Genomic DNA, 25,452 nt, shown 5'->3' with positions numbered 1-25,452 from the left:
TATTCATACAAGTATTTATAGAGTTATTTGACACGTATGGTTGGTGAAGGACCATTTGTTTGAGTATGTACTAACTGTCCAACATATAAACATAAACTAGAGGTCCCATATTCGATTAATTAAGGCGTCCAATCGATCATGATGAAGAATAATTGGTGATGAAAAAAAAAAGATAAATGTGGTAGAAAAATAGTCCAGATACTGTTTGATCCATGAATAAATATCTGGTGGATGCCAATTCTTCCACGTTCAAAGGGAAAATGAGCAAGTTGCCCATGTGGGTTAGTTTTTTAAGCTCACAAAATCTGAATTAAAATTTAAACCATAGAACTAGACAAGAATTGGCACTTGGTATTTTCATATTCATACACAAATATATTCTATCACACTTTATTTTTTAAATGAAAAAGTAGATTCCAATCCCTCTTTCAAGTATAGATTCTATTCATTTATGTCTTAACTGGTCGACTTCTATTTTATAACATGTTCTTCAAGTATGGATTCTATTCATTCATGTCCTGATTATTGGTCGACTTCTACTTCATAACATTCTCTTGAGTTATCGTTTAAATTTTATACACATACTAATAGAGGGTGAAAAAAAAATTATAAATCTAAATAAAAACATCAATTTTATAAAACATTGCTCCTTTAAATTTAATTTAACTCAATTATCATAGTCACACATTATTAAGCAAGAGTTAGTGTGAGCTTTAGTAATACTTCTACTTCTCAATAGATATATTTTGATATTTCACACTAACCATTGATTAGTTTAATGGAGACTTGTTGATATCCAATCAAATTCTTGATTTTAGTTTCATAAATAGACACATGACACACATTATTGTAGGTAGTTAAACAGTAATTTAGTTCCCTTATAAAGGAGTACCACGTTTTTAACTCATCGACGAATAGTCACTGTTTTTACTTCCTTTAATTTTCTTCCTCGATTTTAATTTGCCTCTTTATTTTGACCAAAATCACAGTCAACCAATTACAAATAAATCAGCAATTCTGCCATTTTATTGGTTGAGAAGAACCATGGCAGGCGGCCAGCATTCACATTCACTCTTTTTTCTTTTACTGTATAAAATTATTATTATGGCCACATTCACTTTTTTTTTTATTATTTATTCTATTTTTATGAAGGTTGCTAATTACTGTTGATGAAGAATTTACCCTTGAAACAGACTCCTCTGGTCATCAATCAACCACCATTAACCTATAGAGAACTTATCATCCAAACCAAATTTCAGTATAAATCTAGTTGGGATTATTTTGTGCAAGGTGGATGTGAGATTGATATAGGCAAACCGATTTCTTTGTGTCTAGACAATTTGTTGGCACTTCTAATGTCGTATAAATAAATACAATACTTTAGTGAGTAATTTAATTTATAACATCCTACCAATTGGTTTGTAAATAAACTCTGAATCAACAAAGGAGATTAGGAGCTGATGAGATAAGCATAGGATAATAATTAGTGGGTAATTCAAGGCATATCATTTAATTCTCTACTTATTAAATAAGCCTAAAATTAACAAATATCAACTAGACAATATATAGTATTAGAATACCTCACATTAGTGGATGCCAATCATAAAGATTCATCTTACTGTATTAAACCATTTTGTTAATTGATATCAAGTACATTTGATCCATGTATATTTAGTTTTAAATTTATCACTAACTAGCATCTTGGATATAGCCGACTTCATAATTAGGATAATTTTATGATATTCCATAGTACTTTGTATAAATTATTAGTAATAAAGAAAAAATAATAAATAAAAAACGCAATGGTATTTGTATATTATTATCGAGACAAGGAAACAATAAATATACACTATTCTTGCAAAGCTTTGAGCAATCAATCAAGCTCCACTAAGTTTAAATTCACCAATAATTGATCCAAAAAAAATATCATAGAAAACAGCTACTTGCAAGAAAGAGAAATAGATCTATCGGTCTAACATGTGTGCTGTGGGTGCGCGCATGCATTATGAATTTATGATTGATATTTATGCCTATGGTTGAGGAAAATACCTTAGCTTTCAACTAAATGTCAAATAAATGACCTTAATGTAAGCATGTATGTCCCAATAATGTAGGAGATACCTTATTCATAGATTCCTTTTTAAATGATGTGCAATAAATAATTTGAGGAATAACTAATTTAATAAGTAACCTATTGATCTGAGTTTCAATTCATGTACAAGCTTTATTAGTAGAATAATATCTCAAATAAATTAGTGAAAATTCCATGACAAGTGGTAATAAATACATTATAAATAATGAAAATAAATTTAAATATGTAAAACTTTGCAAAGGATACCCTGTTCTTTTGAGCTTCTGGACAAGTAGTTAGAACTAACAGAGCAGATTTCAACAGATCAAAGCAGGTTTCAGTAGAATAGAACATGTGTCAGTAGAGTAGCTCAAAAGAACATAGCAGAAGTATTGCTAGTTTATGACCAGGGTGATGTAACTCACCCTTAAACACGGTACGAGTTTACTTTGAAAATTAAAATGTTTTGTTTAATGATTTTTTTTTTAAAAAAAATAAAATTGAGCTACAAAATAATACAAGTGTGAAGCTCAATTATTAATTTCACCACAAAGGTTATTAATCTCATATACATATCTTACAATGAAATTCATGGACAAAGGATGGTATCATCCATTCATGATAATATCTTAATAAGCTATGAAGCTCAATTTTGTATTAATTTCACCACATATGTTATTTATCTCATATCCATATCTTACAATGAAATTCATGGACAAAGGTTGATATCATGATAATATTAAAAAGTCGCTCATCTTATTACATTCTTTAAAATTACGTACTTACACTATATTTTATTTCCAGACAACTTTAAATTGAATGTGATATATTATGCAGTACAATATTGTTTATGAACGTGAAAACATGTCATATGTTTGAACGTTAGATATTTAATAATCATGATCGATGTCAAAACACTTAAAACTTTTTGTAATGACTATTGAGTGACTAGATAAGACAATATACATATTAATTTTCGTGAAAAAACACTTCATATAATTTTCCCTTTAAACCCAACTAAAAGGCAAAAGAGGTGATGAATAGTAATTTTCTTTTTGAAAGAAAAAGAGGATGAATAGCTAGTAATCAATTAATTAAAATTTAAAGATGAGGTGAGAAGCATATAGATAATTATAATCCAAGAATAGAATACATATAAGCAAATATAGATCGGACAAAGAAGTTAAAAACAGTTGAATTGGAAAGAGAGAGAGAAAAAAAAAAGATGATAAAAAGTCATAAGAAAAAGAGAGATTATTGAGAATAAAAACAAATTACCCATAATTGAAAAATCCATAAAATTTGTCAAAAAAGAGTCCTTTTGACTCAGCATGCATGGGAGATAACAATGCTGAGGAGAATAAGGTTGAAGATTATTATTGAAATTGAAAGAAACCATGCATTGCCATATTATGATCATGATTTTGATAGAAAACCATGCAACTGGGGTCCTTAACTCCTAACACGTTAACTTCAACTTTATATTATACAATTATTTTTCTATATATTAAGGTGGCCCTCCAATTATATATCAACGTTACCTTCTCAGTTTTTTGGATGGATTAGAAATTGTCTGGGAAAACTATAGATTATATTATGTATTTGTCTATATTTGTCGTCGTATAACATGATATATATGCCCACCAATTATATGTCATTTTTGCACTAGATATAACAGCTTTTCATCCAGTAAATATGATGGAACTGTTTCAATTCAGTGATCTTTGGTTTTTTTTGTAGAAGTTGGCTAGAGATCGAGATCAGTCAATAATGATTGATAGTCATTTTACATACGGTCTTACCATATTAGAGACTCGAATGGATGAATCATTTGATACGTGTGTTTTAGTGGTTATTTAGTGGACATATAATTATATGCGGGCATGTGATGAGGAACTTCGTTGAGAGTACAATAATGTATAGTTCATTGTTTGAAACTCTATTTTTTTTTTATTATTATTTTTTTAATATATATTGACAAAGACATATTATATCATGAATTTTAGTACTGTACAACGTAACAATAATCTCAGAGGTTTATTATTGTCTCATAAAATGTAAGAAATTGTTTATATTATTTATTTGTCTCAAATTAAATGGAACTTTCATAAAAGTGATAGGACCACATTTAATTCCATCAAAAAAACAATTTAGTTAAAGTAAATTAGATTTATAAAGTAAATCAATTAAAGAAAATTATTTATAAAAAATTTTGCTCATTAAGTGTGCATACTAGACAAAACTCATCAATCTTCCAAAATAAAGGTGTGTCACTGTTTGTATTGAATCTAAAGTTAGTGATCACATGGCTAAATTTAAGAGTTTAAAAGTAGTAGTTGAGGTCCATCTTATAAGAAAGAGCTAGAGATCGGTCAAGAATTTATTGATCTTTTGCCACGCAAAACTTTCACATGAATATTATTTTGGAGGGATATCCAGTTAATTCTCCAGATAAATTTGGGGGTATAAATGGAGGGGTATATGCGTCTTTTCATGTATTAGTTGAGGGGTACATGTGTAATTTCCTCACCAAACAGTAAAAGCAAAAAACAAACAGTAATTGAACAGCTCACCAAAAGTACTGAATAAATGACCCTGCTTTTTTAATATATTTACAAAAATACCATCAGAGTAACAAAAATTCGTTTATCTGGCAGATTAACTTTTATTTTTCCATTATTTTGTTTGTTTAAATTTGTGATCAATTGTTATTTTGGTTTTATCATGAACTTGTAACTTCGGTTGGATGTAGATTATTGTAAATTTGAATTCTTTGATTGATAAAAGCATGATTTATGGCGCATTTATTTCTTCATTAAAAATTTAATTTAACTTTCTATAAAACAAAAGAAATTATGCTTATATATTAGTCTCTCTATATATTACATAAGCAAGTGAAACTTTACTTAAAAATTGCATTTATAATCACATGTTGTCCGTTTAGGTATTTACCGAAGATTAAAAAATACACTAGCCTATATGAAATAATAAGCTAAGAATTTAGATTGTATAGTTACCATTATATAAAATCATTACTTTTTCCTCAATAAAAAATAAAATAAAAATAAAAATAGAATCATCACTAATATATATGATATGGAACCTTAAATACATAATATATTGATTCTTTGACACCAACTCATGCATCATTCTTCCAAATTAAAGTTGTGTCCATTAATCTGAATGGAATTTGTCATCTATCTACAGTCTACAATCACATGGTATGTCCAAATTCTAATTATGTAAGGGAGGTTTCAACGCTCCATTACTAAAAGGCAGGTTATATATATTCATTTACCATAGAAATTAAAAAAAAGAATTGGGTGGAAAAAGTATTCGGAATATGCATGTTAGGTGTTGGTAATTTGGCATTATATCTTATGTTTGATTGTTTGTATGAGAGTAGAATCATTCAATTTATATTTGTGTGTTCTTGTGAGATAATATAGTACTATTGTACTAAAGTATTGACAGAAAGATTAGGGTTTGAGTTCATACCTAATGCATGCGTGAACTATGTTTATGACCTTTCAAACCCATCCCAGGTTATAGGACAAGTGTATGTTATTTTTTTGGAGCATTTTCAAAGTTAACATACCTCTTGAATCATGGAATCAAAGATTTAGCATGTAAATATTGTGATTGTTTATTCACAAGTTTATTTTAAAAATAAGTTTTGTATGATTGTATCTCACTCCACATAGTCCGATCTCCCTCATTATTTGTAATTATTGTAAAGCATGGTGATACCTAATCATACCACAAAATTGTTAATTGTGCACAACAAACATTTCCGTCTTACCTGAAGTAAAGAGTTTGACTACATGTTGATGAACTTGCTACTTCGTCATAAATGAGTTTGTTTTTCTTACAAAGATTCTTTATAACACTTTTTAATTAAAATCATCATAAATTTCGTATTAATTAAGAAGTGTATAGTGTATCCTAACTTTTTAACAAACTACACATATCAACGATCTTGCGAATCTACAAAGTAGCAAGGAAATAGAATGTAATCTCAAAATTTGAAGAATAATACATAAAGAAGAATAATTTTTTGAAGTTCCTTTTGAAGCTTAATATTAATATAAATCATCTAATCTATATTAGTAAAGTAAAATAAAATCCATGTATACATCTCTCTAATAGAAAGTAGGAATTAAGCATAAAAGATGCATTGAAAATTAAGATGGAGTGTCCTCTTGAAAGAAGGCAAGTGTTACGAGGAACATTGAACAAGGTTGTTGCCTTCCCTAGTAAAATCAGTTATCCATCCAAAAGCACTTTCTTCATTTATTCAACACTTTTTTATCTTCATTTCATCAAACACTTGTCTTATTACCAATTATATAATTGAAGGAGTAGCTTTGTTTCTTCTTCTTCTTACTTTTAGCTTACCTTTTTATCCTCTGCTCGATCTTCATCCTTTGCTTATTTCTCTAGGGAACTTTACCATAAAAAAGAGCTTACTACAAGTGGCAAGGGTGCTTAGAATCAGAACATGTCAGTTCTTCTTGTCCACTGATTGATGAGTCCTCTCATCACAAGTCCAAATTAAACCCCCCCAAAAAATATTGAAAAAAAACAAGAAGAAATTTGATTAACAAATTAGTCAAACTATTTCGTACATAGTTACACTTAAGACAGTTTTGACTCACACAAACAAACAAATTAAACCAATTGGATACTTTTTATAAACCATTTGGTGTGCATACATTTGACCATTTCTCAAAGAACAACAGGCGCCGCCCACACTTATTTAACTATTAAGAAAATTTCACAATGTGACTCGCATGTGAGTGAAATATAATGAAGAGTGGTGATTTTCTATAAACAAATTATATGTGAGTATGTGTAACTGTTGTCCCATATTAACGAAATATACTAGTGTTTCTTTGTAAGTGAGAAGTTACTTCTTAAAATATTAATTGATTACGTTAGCAGATTGTCCTCTATTATTGGCTTATGATTGACCTAATTAAGTTCAAACCGTTTTAGTTCTTAAACTGAACTCTGAAAATTCCACACAATTTAGCTACTATGGCTATATATAAAATAAATAATTGAACTTTGAATTAGTGATTGCAAGATAAAGAAGGGGGAATGCAACTTGACAGATCATTTAATAGTACTTTACTAGTAATATAATTGGTGGAAATTAAAGCAATGCTCACAAATTAAAAGGGAGCTAGATTTCAAAATTAGTACTAATTGACAACAAGTTACAACTTACATTCCTTAGCAAAGCTTTATACACTTCAGCTTGCAAGTACTTTCTAGTTACAAGATTGATTATGTATGTACAAGCTTAATTAATCCTTCCTTCCAATAGTTATGCATGCTTCATAGTTTTGGGCCCCTCATTTCTTAGGCCTTTTTTTTTTATACAACTTAAATTAACTTCTACTTAATCTTGCTTAGTGCCTACTAAATTATCCTAAGCAAAGGGATAATGCATATATAGCAAATCCTCATCCCCTATTCTTTACAAATTTCAGATTGGGAAGAGCCAAATGGTCAGAAATCCACAAGGCTTTTTATAGCCTAAACTGCCTTCTCAAGGACACGCGTCTCCACTTGACTAATCGTTGTAGAAAGTTCATCACCTACACCCAAAATAGAAGCGTGTTTATAAATTTTTGTACATACATACGGAGTAAAATACAAAATGGAATAATATGGAAATTAGTTATTTAAGGAGAGACTAGTATTGGGTAATTAGTTACCTCGGATGGTTCTTGTAAATAGTAAGACGCATTTGTTTCCTTGGCAATTTTGGAGACGAGTATGCCAAAACCTTGACCTCGGTCTCTCAATACCTATAAATAAGTACATTCGAAAAAGTTTAATTAGTACGTGATCATAAAGTATGTGTAAAAGTTGATTAAGGATTAATTAAGGAGCATAGGATACCTTAAATGCATCTTCATCCGTGCGATCATCACCGATATAAACAGGGAAAACATCAGTGCAATTGGCCAATCCTGTATCAATTAATTAAATTAATTAGAAATTATAATAATGGACTTTGTAAAATGACAAAATCTCATTATGATAGTGATAAATAACTACCCAACAAAGGTCAGCTTCTTTAACACCAATGAAATTATATCAAAAGAATATTGTTATTTTTTTTTTTAATAAAAAGTTAAAAAATGATAGTGATATATTCACAGAAATAACTTACCAAGTGATTCCAAAAGAAATTCTAGAGCCTTTCCTTTATCCCACTTAATGGTCGGTCGGATCTCAAACACCTGTTTTACGTTAGAGAACATAACATTAGATCTTTTCGCCCAATCCTTTTCTTCTTTTTGTTTTAGATAAATTTATATTCTTTTTACCAAAAAAGCAATCAACTTGATGTTAAAGCGAAAATAAAATAATACTCTCCTCGTCTCATAATAAATTGACTTGTTTGTTTACCTTACGACCCTGAGTGAGTTTGAGCTTTGGGTATTCCTTCACCACTGACCTTACTTCATGAGACAGTTCATTCCATTTCTGCATTGTTTGATTAATCAAATTATTACAACTTAATTAATACTCCATATATTATTAATAGAATATATATATATATATATATATATTGATTATGGGTAAAAAAAAAATGAACATACCTTTTCATCCACACAACGAAAATGAACAGACAGACAGAATTTGTTGTGTTCCACCTTAGCTCCAAGTATTGTTTTAGTTTTATCCAAAAGTGTCTTATAAACCTGTAATATTATCCATTTTCATAAAATGTCAATATTTATATATTTCTCTTCATTTAAAAAACTCATCATAAATGAACAACAACAATAAAAATAAAAATAAAAATAAAAATAAAGCTAACCTCATCGATCATAGGTAGGAATTCACTAGCCGGTTGAAATAGTACAGCTTGACTTTTCTGAAGATCAAAACAAAACAAAACAAAACAAACCCACATTAATACTTAATTCTACATGGAGGATAAATTATTCTTGTCCGAAATTAATAGTCACATATATAAATTAAAAGACGAGGAGAAAATAAAAGTAATGACCTTAACATGTTTGGAGCCTTTAGCGGGGCCTTTGATATCCATGCCGTGACTACCAGCGTAGTACAGCTCAGTCAATTTGACAAAGTTGTAAACTTTGTCTCGGCACCTCCCACTCACAATTGCCGTTGGAAAATATCTACCCAACTTTCTCACTGTCCTCCTCATCTATATTATCATATCAATCAATACAATATGTTACAAACTCAACTTATTTGTATTCTAGTAGTAATGCCGTGTTAAAAGATATGAAGTATAATATAGACATACAGCATCGGACATAAAGGCTCGATCAGGGTCTTCAACGATTGGAGACAGAGTTCCATCATAATCCAAGAACATCACAATTTGTTTCCCCTTTGACGCCTTTATTATTTGCTCGAACATGTCCAACGCCGAGGGCTGCTCCAACTATAATAAAAAACAACCAATAGATTTAATTAATTTCGCGGTAGAAAATATACGCAGAATATTCTGTATCAAAAGTAATAATCGAGGACGACTTACGAGTCCAAGAGAAGGAGTGGATTTGAGGTGAGTAGGGGAAGAAGCCCTCATAGAATCGACCCAACAAGTGGAACTGTTGATGTCGAGGTCTTTCAAAAGTTGCCTATCACACAATGGTAAGGAAATGTATTTACCAGGAATGGGAGGGGGTTTATGAGATAATATGGTAGAAGATGAATTGTTTTGCTTTGATTCCGAATTCGACACAATACTTTGCCTCGTCATTTTTGTTTGTGTTACAATTAAATTGAAACCAATAATAAAACGACTATTGTTGTTGTTTCTAGAGAGAGAAAATAAGATGGGAGTAAGGGGTTAGAGAGAGAGACGGGAGATGAGAAAGACGGGAGAAGAAATGGGGTTGCATTTATAGGCAGAAAAAAATGGAAGGAAGGAAGGAAGACAAAGTATAGAGTAGTTATTGGTATTTGTTATTGTTGGGGTAGGGGGTGTGAGTGGGGCCCACAGTAGTCAAAAAAATGAAGAGGGTCCACGTGGTCCCGGTAACGGGAGAGCTCCGCCGTTTTCGCCGTCACAAGAACAGCCGTGGGACAGCTGTAGTCTTGTGGATGTCAACAGATGTCAAACATTCTATAGCTCTCTTTCCTTCCCACGTGCCACCCATGCTTCATCACTCACTCCCATTTTACCCTCTATTATTTGGCCCCCACCACAACCCCCTTCTTCTCATTTCTCTTTTTATTCTATTTTCCAAAAAAAAATAAACTATTTGGAATTGTGGACCTAAATTCATGTGTTTATTTTGTTCAGTCAATACAACAAATATTTTAATTAATATGATGAGAGTATTACATTATTTTTAATATAAGCAATCTAATGTTGTAATTGGTCAACTAATTCATGATACAAATCATACAATACAAGTCCCCCCTCAGGGCAGCACGAGGGAGGGGGGAAGGAATCATTTGCATCAAATATCAATGCATGCATAATGGTTATTTAGATGTTGAGGCTGTACTGTGCAATTAATTTATTTTGAACCAATAAAATTACATGTTCTCTTTAATTACATCGTATTTGTTTTATCTTGATCGATCCTAATTAAATTGTCATTTTGTTAGTCTTAATTTGATTTCTTCAATTACAACGCATTTGAAAATCATACAAATGAGCAATAAAATGAATAAAATTAAAGTTGTTGAAGTTCATATATTGTTCACAAAAATAGTATGGATTATTTACTCTGCCAACTTTAGCTAGATTATCACTTTATCATCAAAAGGAAAAAAAAAGTGTCAATCTAAATAATCAACAAGTATCCGGTTTTAAATACTTGAATACTTTTTATTTTCTTACGTCTTCTTCATTCATCCTCAATAATTTAAACAATACATTCGTTGACCTTATGACATAGATTGCCACTGCACACTATTATTCGTAGAATTTTTTAGAGGTTGATTTCAAGAGGATAAGAAACTCAACCTTTGCTTGAATTTCCTTTAAAAAATAAAAAAAGAATTGCATTCCTAAAAAAAAAAGAAAACTGGTAGCTTTCATGACCATGCATGGAAAAAGTAATTTATAAAATGTTTATGAACAAAAATTAGATTTTAAACAAACATTTACGGTTATTTCCTTGCCATAGAAAATATTTCAAAATACAAGCACATTACTTGTCCAATCGATCAACAATTAAAACTATAATACTTTTACTTTAAGAGTATAATATACATTATCAATCAAATGGCATTATTTTATAAAATACTACTTCTTGTATATATATTTAAGAAAAAATGTTCATAAAATTGTATCAAATGGCATTAAACTATTACTAATTAAGTCCTTAAATGGAGCAAATTGTTCATAAAAGTATGTTCGTTCATACGATGGATTGTAAATTTGTAAGGCAATCTTAATCTAATCAAACAAAGGTACATATATAATTATTGACTTATTGTAGATCATGGACTCCTCCCATGTTTACAACTTGCTTTTTATACAACATTGTCTACTGTTTAGGGGGTAGATAGATAGTGGTGAAAGCATGATTAAAGTAGCCACAATAATTATAAAGTTAATTAAGTACAGTATTAATAAGTAATATGGTACCTAGTTAGTACTAAACCTCAACTTTATGACCATATTTTTTTCATAATACTACTTATACTAGTACTATTTGACATTATTATAATTAGATTAAGGCTCATAACCGCAAGTTGCAATTGTCCTTTAGCTAGCTAGCCTAGCTACCCTAAAACAAGGTATAATTATAATGATCTTTGGTTAATTATTGAAGTTGGTTATATGTTATGGTTTATATGCACAGGCGTCCTCCAAGGAATCACGAATGCTAGCTTGTCCTCTGATTAGGAGCCATCATTAGAATATTAATCCCACTTTCGGCGTTAATCGCTTACTAATTGCCAGCCAATTTAAGAGGGCGGCTACTGTGGTAAGATCCTTTTGGATATTCTAGAGTTCATCTCTTCCATATTATCAATTTTTAGATAGTTGATTCTTTTGTGATTTATAGCTATGATAAACATAGTCAAGTGTGATCTAGTTTGAACCGTCTCAATATATATTTTATTAATATCCATATTTTATAATTTTACAATGTCAAGAATTAGAGATATTAATTATTAAAATAATATATTGACAAGCGTGATAAAAGAACACTGTTAAGTGTTAACTACTGATCCGAGTCAATAAAATTGAAGGAGTAATTAATAAATTTGAACTAAAGAGGTAACTAAAACTTATACGTGCATCGATGCATGCACATCTCTCAATTGGAATTTTCTACACATAACAATTTATTATGTCTTCAATTTTAGACTTTGTGATTTTGTATGTCCTCTAGGCTACTCTAGGTAACCTCTAGCCACGTTAGTTGCTTCGTTGCTAAGGTTAGCAGGCATTGTCGCCCCAACAAGGCAACAAGCAGTCAAGCTACTATACTTACTGTTTCGTAGATGTTTTTCCTCATATTACGACAAGAAGAATTACTTTAATTTAATACTTTTACAACATTAATTTAAATAAATTAAATCAAATCTCACTAGTTATTATTGAAATTTATAATTTTCTGACCCTATTACACTTACACCACTGTATTACAAATATGAAAATGGCTATGAGCCTATGACCTATGAAAACATTAGATAAATCGGTCCAATACTCATGCATATTGGAGTGGTTCCAGTACTAAAACAGCTTTAAAATTTCCTCAAATTAAGCCCTTTCAAGTTTGATACTAAATATATAAATAAGTTAAGATAAAGTAGAAACTAGGAAAACATTCAAAATGACAATATTAACATGGAGTAACAAGTAACAACTACTTGATTATTCAACGATGGTAAAATTATATCGTAGTAATAGATTGATACGAAGTAATAGATATTCTCTCCTTGATGAATATCTTTATGACTTTATTATCCATCCGATTACGTTGTCAAAAATGTTAACTCGTACATTAACAAGACCCTTTCCAAAGGAATCCTTAACCAATATGGCGCAATTGTTGATTTACAATGCAATTTTGCTTCAAAAATAATTAAGTTGAAGACCAAAAAGAATAACGTACAATAATAATTAATCTAAGCTAATTAAATTAAAGAAATGATATATTACACGTACAGATCATCTCACATTCACACCACCCAATCACCCATACCTATAAAAAGAAATGATCATAAATATTGATACATTTATTCATACAAATTACCAAATCTTCATAGGTTTGTAGAAGGAATCAAAATCTATGTAGGAATACGTACCTTATTATTAGTGCTAATGCCATTATCTTTTCCTTTCTTAAGCTAGAAACTTAATCAACTTATACTCCGTACAAATTTAAACCCTTGTCTTTCTAAAAGAATGGAGACCATAAATCCACCATTAAAATATTAAAATATTACGGAGTATAAACTAACTATTAATCAACTATCATCTTGATTACATATCTAGCAAAGGATCCTGTCACATGAATAATGTAAGTGACTGAGGGAGAAATACATACACTTAAATATTAAATAAGGTAACAGTAAAATAATTAACATGATCCTCCAATCATATAAATTGTAATTTTATATTAACATATACTTGTACTATATTAGTTTAATAGATTCTTAGCAGAAAAAGTATCATGAAATTCTCTATTATAAAATTACGTGGCCGTCACGTTCAGAAAATTCCACATGCCACCCGCTCAATTATTGATCCATATATTTTTCCTAGCGAGGTATCTTCTTCAGACTTTTAATTATTTTGCTTTCTTTTATATTAGTCCACAAAATTATGAGAATCTGAAGATCTTCTCTTTATGTTTAATCATTTATTAATTGCTTGGTTACAAATTATATAATTTTGTAGTCTTTGTAGGGAAGATGCTTTAAGCATGTAGTTTCTTATAGTTTGTCTTTGAGGAGTATTGACTATTGAGTATATATGTTTTAAAAAAGAAATACCTAAAGTCATGTTCTCTTCAATTTTGTAAACAAATTGCAATAATGATATCCCACATAGTGATATAATTTTTGGACATAGTAGTCAAGTTACGATTATTGTAGGTTTTAATCAGAAAAATCAATTCGAATTATTCAAAATATGATCTGATAAAACCATTTCCATGCAATACTAAAGAACGCATGGAAGAGAATAAAGTGCTTGATTTGATCGTAAGCATAAGATATTGTAACTTGGTAAGTTCTATTGTTATAAACGGAATTGCACAAATAAAATAGTAAGAACAATGTTACCGAGAATAAGACTGAGTCGCGGACTATGTCGCTCTCTTTAGAACATTCGCGGCACTGCCTCAAACTTGTGCAAGCAGCTCGTACCAAACCGGATGCCCCCAGGATAAAACAGTCTTTCACAAGTATAAAATACCGGCGGTTTTGCACCGAACCACCGGACAACGGAACACCAGAAAATCAGAAAGAAACTGCTCGACTGTTTTGAGAGGAAGAGAAAATATATTTTGCAAAGTGGTTTTCTGTATTTTTTTCCGTGTATTTAAAAACAAAGCTGGAACCGTCCTTTTATAGGTAAATTACGTAACAGCTTAAGCATGAAAACGGGAGAAAGATTAGCAACGTTTACTGCAATTAGTGTATTCGTTAAGCAAGAATCAAGGCATTAAATCAGTGTAACGGTGCAACGTTTAGCAGTAAAACAGCAACGAGAATCAAGCAATGTAACGGAAAAATTTAAACCAAAACAGTAAAACGTTTTGTAACTGAATATTAATCAAACCGGTAACAAAAATTAAGTTTGTTTAATAACCCAAACCCGACCCAGCCCAGCCCGGCTCGGCTCGGTTCGGCGCGCGTGTGTGTGATATATGGTTTACCATATAGGTCCTCCCTCTCCACAAAATGTGGGTAGCCCAAGGGCCACACCCCTTTAGCCCACTCTCTATATTATAAAGAGAGTAAAACTCTCATTTCCCACCAATGTGGGACTTTGAGTTTTTTCACAAAATTCACACACTACACACTTGTTGTTCCAACATCTATTACAATTAATTAATTGTAGGCGGTTTTAGGCTCTATTCTCATCAGATTATTTTCACTTCAATTCAGCTCCCAATTTCATTCTCTCATAAAATACTCAGTTCAGTTCAGCTCTAATAAGTTCAGTTCAGTTTAGTTCACTTCACTTCAATTCAGTTCAGTCAATGAGAACATGCCCTTAGTCTCGTTATGAAACTATTGGTATCAAAGGATTGCGTGGGTTCTCAATTAATTTGAGATAAAAAAAAAATAGCAAATAATAAAAGGAAAAGATAAAAAAATGATAAGGAATATCCTTGGTACATTATAAAGGCACACATAATATCCTTTGTAGTACATATATTATAGGCCAAATTAGAAAATAACACCTGCAAAAAGACCCGATTTTGTTTATAACACCTTAACATTTCGAAATTTTATTATAACACCTACAAAAATCCCAAAATTTTGGTTTCACCACCCACTAACGGATTTTTGGATGGAAACCGTTAGTGGGACCCACTAGGGACACGTGTCAGTTGTTTATTGGCTTAAAAATAAAAATTAATAAAAATTAAAAAAAAAAAAAACCCCTAAACTCTAACCCAGCCACCAGCCCCACCACCGCCGACCGTCACTACACCGCCGGAGACCCCCCACTGTCGTTGGATTCCATTCCTTCTCCGGCGAAACCACCGGCCGTCACCCCCACCAATTACGCACCAATTACGCCAGAATTTCGTCCAGAAATCTCCCTGAATTTCGCCCAGAAACCTCCCTAAAATTCGCGTAACTGCGATCCCAACATCACGCCGGAGAAAGACGATGAAATTACACCAAATGAATCTCGAAATTGCACCAAAAATACGATGAAACTGCACCCAAAAACTGCACCCAAGCACCAATTGACGGAGAACCACCAGCGAAATTTTGATTGGTGCTTGTAGCGGTTGTTGACGGTGGTTTGGTTGTGGGTCTGAAAGAGGCGAAGGGGCTAGGTGGTTTTCGTGGAGGGTTGTGGTGGGTTGGGGTGATTTTTCGGGGAGAAGGAAAGGGGAAGGGGATTTACGGGGGGGCTGATGTTGGTGGGGGTGACGGCCGGTGGTTTCGCCGGAGAAGGAATGGAATCCAACGACAGTGGGGGGTCTCCGGCGGTGTAGTGACGGTCGGCGGTGGTGGGGCTGGTGGCTGGGTTAGAGTTTAGGGGTTTTTTTTTAATTTTTTTTAATTTTAATTTTTAAGCGAATAAACAACTGACACGTGTCCCTAGTGGGTCCCACTAACGGTTTCCATCCAAAAATCCGTTAGTGGGTGGTGAAACCAAAATTTTGGGATTTTTGTAGGTGTTATAATAAAATTTCGAAATGTTAAGGTGTTATAAACAAAATCGGGTCTTTTTGCAGGTGTTATTTTCTAATTTGGCCTATATTATAAGTGCATAACTTCAATTATATGAGCAATTGATCTATTCTAAGCCGCAGTATTATTTTGTAAGGGAATCTCTAGCTAGAAAGCAAAGGGCATTTACAATAGACTTTTAATTACTTTAATTTGATAGCTAGATCCTTTTTATACTTTCACGTGAATTTTACATGTAGTTAGTTAATGAAAAAAAATATATAAGTGGCGTAGATCAGGTAATAAAGTTGTTCACTTGTTGAAAACTGAATCAGAAATTAAAATAAAAATTCGATAATTTAACTCATAGACTAGACTAGACTAGTTATACTTAATTCAAAGCAAATCAATTTAAACTAGATAATTCTTCAAATCGTAATATTGAAAATCTTGCCAAGAAAATTAATATTTACGTCATGAACAAGGGAGCTAGGGAATACTAAGAAATGTTGTCCGTCCACCCAACAAGAAACAAGCACCCACCATTTTCAAAGGTACAGCGGACTTGACTCCCATGACTCGAACTTCAATTATACTCCATATAATTATATGATCTTTGCATTGATTCTCTAGGGAAAACAACAACAACAACAATAATAATAATAATAATAATAATAATCTAATATATGTAAAAATAAAGTAGGCATTTTTCGGAAGTATTTGACGCGCCACATAATAAAAGGTATTATTTCGTCCAATGGTAAATTAGATTTGTATTTTAATTTTGAATAAAAAAATTGTATTGCCACGTAGGTAAAAGTAGCGAATAAGATATGGTATTTAAAATTTTGATGGCACGTGGATGAAAAAATTAATGTCACGTATATTAAAAACCACAAATTTTATTTATCATTATCTTTATTTATCTCCACTTTAATTTCAACCGAATCAAAATTATCTTATAAATGATTTTTTTTTTACCATTAAAGTATAATAAGTATGATAATTCCACTTTAATACTTATCACTTCCGGTCAAATAAAAATTTAAGGGAAAATTATCTAGCTTGTGACATTATATCACAAATACTAAATAATACCTCTGAAAAAAATTATATTTATATGATAAAGTATCATTATAAGATAAATTTTGATAGTGTTTATGATAAGAAATTAAAATTGTTCATTAATCATAATTAAATTAAATTTTGTTATACCTACTGTTATAAATTGACACATTATACGACACCAACAAAATTTCATATTTATACAAAATTCATATCTAGAAAATTTTGTATTAGTAATTTTGTGTCAGTTTTAGGTCATCAATGGTAGGGTACTTTTTAGCTTAATTTCATATGTTTATGTTTTGTTTGATGAATTTCGTTTTACATGTAGATCAGAGATTTAAATTCGAGCAAAAATGATTAAAAATTCAAAGTACGAGTTTTTCACCTGTTTGATGTACTAGATTTCCGCAAACAAAATAGCTTAATAAGTCTGGATATGGTAATATTGGACGAAGAGGTATTTTTAAAAACAAATATTGTGATTTGGATTGCATAATCAACTTATTAAATTAATTTAATTTCTTATCTTTAATTTCAGGATGATTACACAAGTTCATGCCTCAATTTAAAGCCAATTGTGTTGAACATTTTCGTCCAAACTTGAATGAAGACTATGAAATGTTTACTCTATTAGAAACTTTTCAGTCGTTTCAAATAATAAGCAATATCGCGTTGTGATATAGACAACAAAATAATGATTCAATAATTAATGATGAAAAAATTCCAATGCATAGATTTGATTTTATACATTTACAATTTTTAGATCTATTCCGCAACAATTATATCGATATTTATTATTAGGTTTTAATAATTTTCTTACATATATTTATGTGTATCTAATAATTTTTTTTTTTACATTTTGCTTATGTGTATTTTTTAAAGTTCTTATTAAAATATTTATTAGGAAAAACGAGTTTATGTAAAGCTTTGGAATAATATTTTTGTTGAGCATACGAAACAAAAAAATCAACATAAGTTTGTTTTTTTTAAAAAATTATTCTTATTCATTAGTCAAGTATGCAAAACTTGAATTTGTTAAATTGAAATAAACTATGAAAATATTATCTCATTCGTCGGGTGGTTAAATAAAATCATTTAGATCGATCAAAAGATTTTTTTTTAATAATTAATTTTTTTTGATTATTTTTTTAAAATATTCTACTTCTAATATAAAAGATAATAAGAAATTGCAAAATAATATACAAAATGAAATACCAAAAAACCGTGCATCGCACGGGCTTACATATAATAATAATAATAATAATAATAATAACAATAATAATAATAATAATAATAATAATAATTACAGCATATGATACACCTAACGTATAAAGTTAGTTAATTCAGTTACATACACCTAACACCTAGAGTCTAATATTATTATGGCATCAAACCAAAAGATGGGAAAATGCATTGTCCCAAATTAAACCTTTAATTAAAATGATCGTCGTTTTCTAGAAGAACGCATCATCAGCCTCTTCAATTCGTTCCTTAATTGAGCCTTGTGTGGTAGACCCCCACCGACACCGCATGTGTTCATTTGCCTCGTGTCAATTTTCAGTTGCATGCCCTACTTAATTATGTTCCTTAATTTATTGATCTCTAGTCAGGGGCGGACCCACCTTTAGTCATAGTGGGTCCGGTGACACAGTATTTTTTTTAAAAAATAAAATATCAAAGAGACCACTTATAATAGATAGGGGGTCTCTTTGATGCTGCTAGTGGTAACAACAAACAATATCAAAGAGACCGCTTATTAAGATAGGAGATCTCTTTGATGCTGCTATTGCTACAAAAGACTTGGTGTGTTTTTTTTATATATTAAAGAGACCTGTTATTTATATAAGAGTTCTCTTTGATGCTGCTAGTGCATTTCACAATTTTTTTGCGTTACTTTCGTTTTCATTAAAGAGACCAGTTATATTTAATAACTGGTCTTTTAAGTTATCTCACTTTTTTTTGTATAATTTTTTAATAATTTTTTTTCCCTTTTTATATCTTATATTTGTACAACCAATTTTAATATTTCCCCATAAAGCTTATCAATTAACTAAAAAATCATAAAGTTAATTCAATATAATAATTTTATTGTACCATTGGTTTATAACATGTTATTTGTAGTATTTTCGACTTGTAAAATTGAATTCTTAAGTATTGTATTTGGTTGTGATATGAATTTTTGTGTCCTATTTTTGGATTGAAATCAATTTGGTATATGTATATATACGTATATATGTATGTATATATACATATATATATATTTTATATATATAAGTTTTGGATTGAAAATAATTATGAATAAGACATGGAAAAAAAATTGTACTTTCACAAATGATCAATAATTGATGGTGACACACTATCTCGGAAATCCTGGATCCGCCACTGTCTCTAGTATTCCATTTTCTAATAACGTTTTACATCGTACCAACTCCTTTATGAGTAAATAAATTGATGGGATTTCATTAAGGAACATTTCAAAGTTTCTAAACTAGTTAAATTCGCCCTACAAACTTCTTCCCATCCGTTTCTTGATATATACTTGCATTATTTAAACTTTACAGCGCCTCTTCTGTGCAGCTGGCCACACGGTGTGGCCAGCGTCCAGCTCAGCAAAATAACGAAGCTACACGCGCGCGTCATTTTTTGCCAAAAATAACGGAATCCAAAATAACATGCTGCTCCTTTTTCATTCCTTATTAAAAGCGCCGACATTCACACAAATCCCTAGAAACGCAGCTTTCACTTCTCGATTTCACAAAATTCTCGTAATTTGCAAAAAAAAAAAAAAACTACAATGACCGAAGAATTACAAAACTTTCCAGAATCACAAGAATCAATGGAAATCGAACAAATAGGTGATTCATTGTTGAATCTGGAGATCGAAGAGGGCGAAAAAATACAACAAAATGATGAAATACAAGGTAAAAAAAAAAAACTTACTCAAATTTTAATTTATTACTTTTAATCCCTAAAATGATATACTGGTAATCCTTTTAAAGTAGAGAGGTAACCCCTATAATGCAATAGGTAACCATATTATAGTATGAAAGTAAACTTTATAATGCAACAAGTAACTCAAATCACACAATAAATAACCTGCTATATAATAAGTAACTCTATCACAGTAGAAAAGTAATCACTATTACGCAATAAGTAAACTCTGTTAAAAAATTAGTAATCCCTATTGCGTAATAAGTAATCCCTATTGCGCAATAAGTAATCCCTATTACACTTTAAGGGTAACCCCTATAATGAAATAAGTAAACCCTGTTAAACATTTAGTAATCCCTATTGCGCAATAAGTAATTCCTATTACACAATAAGTAACCCGGTTTCACTTCAAGGGTAACCCCTATAATGCAATAAGTAACCCTATTACAGTGTAAAACCCCTATAAAACAATAAGTAACCCCTATCACACAATAAGTAACCCTTTTAAAGTAGAGAGGTATTACAATGTGAAGGAAACCCCTATAATGCAATAGGTAAACCCTATAATGCAATAAGTAACCCCATTACAGTATGAAAGTAAACCCTATAATGCAACAAGTAACTCATATCACACAATAAGTAACCCTTCTAAATTAGAAATTTAATCACTATAATGCAAAAAATAATCCCTGCTATATAATAAGTAACCCTATCACAGTGGAAAAGTAATCACTATAATGCAATAAGTAAACCCTGTTAAACAATTAGTAATCCCTATTGCGCAATAAGTAATTCCTATTGCACAATAAGTAACCCTGTTACACTTTAAGGGTAACCCCTATAATGCAATAAGTAACCCTATTACAGTGTGAAGCCCCTAAAAAACAATAAGTAACTCATATCACAAAATAAGTAACCCTTCTAAATTAGAAAAGTAATCACTATAATGCAAAAAAATAATCCCTGTTATATAATAAGTAACCCTATCACAGTGGAAAAGTAAAGCACTATAATGCAATAAGTAAACCCAGTTAAACAATTAGTCATTCCTATTGCTCAATAAATAATCCCTATTGCGCAATAAGTAACCCTTGTAAAGTAGAAAGGTAATCACTATAATGTAAAAAATAATCCCTGTTATATAATAAGTAACTACTATAATGCAATAAGTAATTCTATTACAGTATGAAAGTAACCATGGCTAAAAAACTAAGTAACCATATTACACTAAAAAAACTGAAATAATGCTAGACAACTCTTAATAAACTCTGAAATAATCTGAGTCACTAATTCAGAATGAATTAATTTTTTTTACAGATTTAAGTGGAAGCACCTTAACAGATGATGCCAGATATACAGAACAACATGATATAGATTATACAGGGAGCCTTGTTGGATTTACTGCCGCAACTTTAGAAGAAATTTTTGAAGAATATAAAAAACATGCTTTTGTGATTGGATTTGGTGTAAGACAATCAACAACAAGATACACACAAACAGAACCTAAAAAAGTAAGAGGAAAAGATTTTGTTTGTTCAAAAGAAGGTTTCAGAGTAAAACCAAAGAACCAAAAAACTCCTACTCCTATTCCTGGACAAAAACAGAAGAAGAAAAGGCAAGTTCCAATCACCAGAACTGGTTGCAAAGCATTCATCAGAGCAAAAAAGAATAAAGAAGGTATGTTTGAAGTAGAAGAACATGTCATGCAACACAATCATGAACTGACAAGAAGAGAATGGCAGCATTTACAAAGATCAGAGAGAAAAATAACAGAAGATAAGGCAAAAGTTATAGACATAATGGCTGAAAGTGGACTAAGACCAGCAGAATCTTATTGTTTAATGGCTTATGAAGCTGGTGGTGAAAATGTATTAGCACACACAATGAAAGACCATTTCAATTACATAACAAGAAAGAAAATAATGGAGATTGAAGGAGGTGATGCACAAACTGGCATAGACATATTAAATCAAAGACAATAAGAGGAACCAGATTTCTTTTTCAGATTCAAGATAGGAGAAAAAACAAACAGACTTACTGCCATTTTCTGGAGGGACTCAGAAATGAAAGAAGATTTTGATATTTATGTAGATGTTACTATTTTCGACACCACATATAGGACGAACAAATATATCTTATTTGTGCGCCAATTGTGGGTGTCAACAGTCATTGGCAAAATGTAATGTTTGGTTGTGCATTTATTGTTGATGAGAAAATAGAAACATTTGAGTGGGTATTATCTACTTTTAAGAAATCAGTTGGTGGAAGTGAGCCAGCCTCAATTTTTACCGACCAAGACTTGGCCATGTCAGTTGCAATTCAAAAGGTAAATTTACATTTTTCCTGTTTTTTATATAAAGTAACCCTTTTCATATTATTCAGTAATTTCTATTAGACATTAAGTAATTGCTATTATAATACTATTAATTAAAACCTATTATACTATTAAGTAATTAGTTATATACCATTAAGTAATCCATATAATACTATTAAGTAAACCCCCTCAAAATATTAATTAGTTATTAATATATATGTTTTGCAATTAAGTAACTACATTAAAATACAAAAGTAACCCCTATTATACAACATAAGTAACACATATGTCAGAATATATAAGTAACACCATAGTATTCAGTATAAAATCTTATTAAATTTAATAAATAACCTTATAGAGCAATAAGTAACTCTTATTACAATGAAAAAGTAATCAGTATAATGCAATAAGTAACCTTTATAGTTCAATAAGTAATCATTTATAGGGCAATAAGTAATCCTTATTATGCAATAAGTACCCTATTAAACTGTTAAGGTAACTTTATAATGGAATGAGTAACACTATTAAAAACAATAAGTAACACTCGAAAAAACAGACTTTGCATATGGCATATAAATTCAAAAAAAAAAAAAAAAAAAAAACTAACAAAATATTCAATGCAGGTTTTCCCACACTCAAGACATAGACTTTGCATATGGCATCTAATTAAGAATGCAGTGTCAAGATTTGGAGCACTAAAAAGAGACACAACTTTTAAAGATGCTTTTAATAAGTGTCTAACAGGTTGTGTAACAGAAGAAGAGTTTGAGCATTGTTGGACAAACATGATAACAACTTACAAGCTAGAAAATAACAGATGGTTCAAAAGATTATACAGCTTGAAAGAAAAATGGTGCGCTGCTCTCAGTAAAGACTTTTTTTCAGTAGGAATACTTTCTTCTCAAAGAAGTGAAAGTGCAAATAATGTTGTAGGTTTCAAGGCAAACAAGATCACAAGCTTGACTGATTTTTTCAAGATATTTAAACAAACAGTGACTAGGTGGAGGAACAATGAATCTGATGCAGATTTCAAATGTTCCAATTCTAAACCAACTTCAAATTTACCGTTCTATGGAATGATAAAGCATGCAACAGAGGTCTACACACATACCATATTCAGATATTTTGAAACAGAATTCGAATTTTCAATTGGATGCGTAACAAATCTTCATTATCAAACTCAAAGTTACTTCTTTTATGAAGTGAAATTAGAGAATAATGAAGCTTCAAAGCAAAAAGTTACATACAACATGGCAGACAACAATATAGCATATTCATGCAAAAATTTTGAAGAAGTTGGGTGGTTATGCTATCACTGTATCCGGGTGTTACAACATCATTCATTCACCAAAATACCAGACAGATATATCATAATGAGGTGGACAAAATATGCAAAGGCACATGTATGGATAAGAAGGGATGAAGAATCAGCAAATGAAAGAATTCCAATAAAATACATTCCGTGGAGACAAATTATGGCAAGAAAAGGCTACAATCTGATTTTGAAATGCCAACAACACCCAGAGACCAAAAATTTAATAGAGTCGGAGTTTAAAAAACTTTATATACTAGCAGATGAAATAAGAAACAGATTGGAAAAGGTAAGCCAATACTATTAATTAAACATACCAATGCATCAAAAATAACTTTAATCATTGTTTTATTGCAGGAAGAAGAAGATGCAGCAAGTCAAGAATCAGAATCAATGCAGCAAAACAACACTACTGCAACAACAGAAACAGAAGAACAAATTCCTACTGTTATGGATCCAGAAAGAGAAAACACCAAGGGAAGAAGCAAGAGAATAAAAGGACATTTTGAGAAAGGAAAGCAAGGAAACAAGAAAAAAACAAAAGCAATGACAACAAAGGGAGATACAAGAGAATTTGGAATAATCACTCCAATACAAAATCCAAAGTTATTTTAAGTTCTTTATGATAGGATATTTATGTTTCTATATTTAAATTTCAGACCTTATTATAAACTATGTTTCTATATTTAAATATCATACCTTATTTTATTATGATATAATATTAAGTAACCCATATTATTAAGTATACACTCAAATGCTTTTAAGAACCATATGATAAAGTAATGCTTCTAATGCTAAAAAGTAACCTCATTATAATATTAAGTAATTGCTATATTAACATAAATTAACCTTTAAACTCTTTAAGTAATTCCTGTAAGTAAACCCTTTAAACTTTATAAGTAAATCCTATAACTCTTAACACATAAATAATAGGATAAGTAACAAATAGGCTTACATGAATAATCACTATAATATGAATAAGTAATCCATAAAGTAACTGGTATTAAGTAATCCATTTAATATATTTAAGTAATCCTTTAACAACAATTAAGTAACTGATATTTTTATATTAAGTAACACATATAAAACTTCATAAGTAACACCTATAACACTTATAAGTAATGTTTATAATACTTAACAAGTAACAACCTATAACCCTTAAATCAATTAAAAATAGAACAAGTAACCAATATGATTACATGAGTAAACCCTATAATATTTTTAAGTAATGCTATGAATATACCACTATTATTTTTAATAGTATGACTTAAAAATAAGAATATGACTCAAAAATAAAAAAAGAAAATAATCTACTATATATATCAATGTAGTTAAAACTTTAATATAAGCCTTAATAATAATTAACCTTAATAATAATTAACACTTAAAACACTTATAAGTAACACCTATAACACTAAT

The 25,452-nt window shown here is 30.4% G+C and overlaps 3 protein-coding genes across 3 annotated transcripts; 2 read left to right on the top strand and 1 right to left on the bottom strand.

The window, feature by feature from the left end:
• Window positions 1-7,238: 7,238 nt before the first annotated feature.
• On the bottom strand, window positions 7,239-9,974 carry LOC110682194 (probable trehalose-phosphate phosphatase I). Its single transcript, XM_021858460.1, has 10 exons — window positions 9,609-9,974; window positions 9,372-9,512; window positions 9,105-9,269; window positions 8,913-8,969; window positions 8,692-8,793; window positions 8,498-8,575; window positions 8,259-8,328; window positions 7,985-8,055; window positions 7,798-7,890; window positions 7,239-7,677 (listed from the first exon to the last, which is right to left on the bottom strand). Exons 1-10 carry the CDS (start codon window positions 9,831-9,833, stop codon window positions 7,609-7,611), a joined length of 1,071 nt encoding a protein of 356 aa, XP_021714152.1. The 5' UTR covers window positions 9,834-9,974; the 3' UTR covers window positions 7,239-7,608.
• A 10,296-nt stretch (window positions 9,975-20,270) lies between these two features.
• Window positions 20,271-22,389, top strand: LOC110682564 (protein FAR1-RELATED SEQUENCE 5-like). The gene is made up of 2 exons (XM_021858920.1): window positions 20,271-20,331; window positions 21,725-22,389. The coding sequence occupies exons 1-2, from the start codon at window positions 20,271-20,273 to the stop codon at window positions 22,387-22,389; spliced, it is 726 nt and encodes a 241-aa protein (XP_021714612.1).
• A 949-nt stretch (window positions 22,390-23,338) lies between these two features.
• Window positions 23,339-24,648, top strand: LOC110682563 (protein FAR-RED IMPAIRED RESPONSE 1-like). Its single transcript, XM_021858919.1, has 2 exons — window positions 23,339-24,322; window positions 24,391-24,648. The coding sequence occupies exons 1-2, from the start codon at window positions 23,339-23,341 to the stop codon at window positions 24,646-24,648; spliced, it is 1,242 nt and encodes a 413-aa protein (XP_021714611.1).
• The last annotated feature ends 804 nt before the right edge of the window (window positions 24,649-25,452 follow it).

Source organism: Chenopodium quinoa, unplaced genomic scaffold (assembly GCF_001683475.1).
Source record: "Chenopodium quinoa cultivar QQ74 unplaced genomic scaffold, ASM168347v1, whole genome shotgun sequence".
Classification (NCBI taxonomy): Eukaryota; Viridiplantae; Streptophyta; class Magnoliopsida; order Caryophyllales; family Amaranthaceae; genus Chenopodium; species Chenopodium quinoa.
Note: the sequence above shows the minus strand (reverse complement) of the source record. Positions and strands in the feature narration are given on the sequence as shown.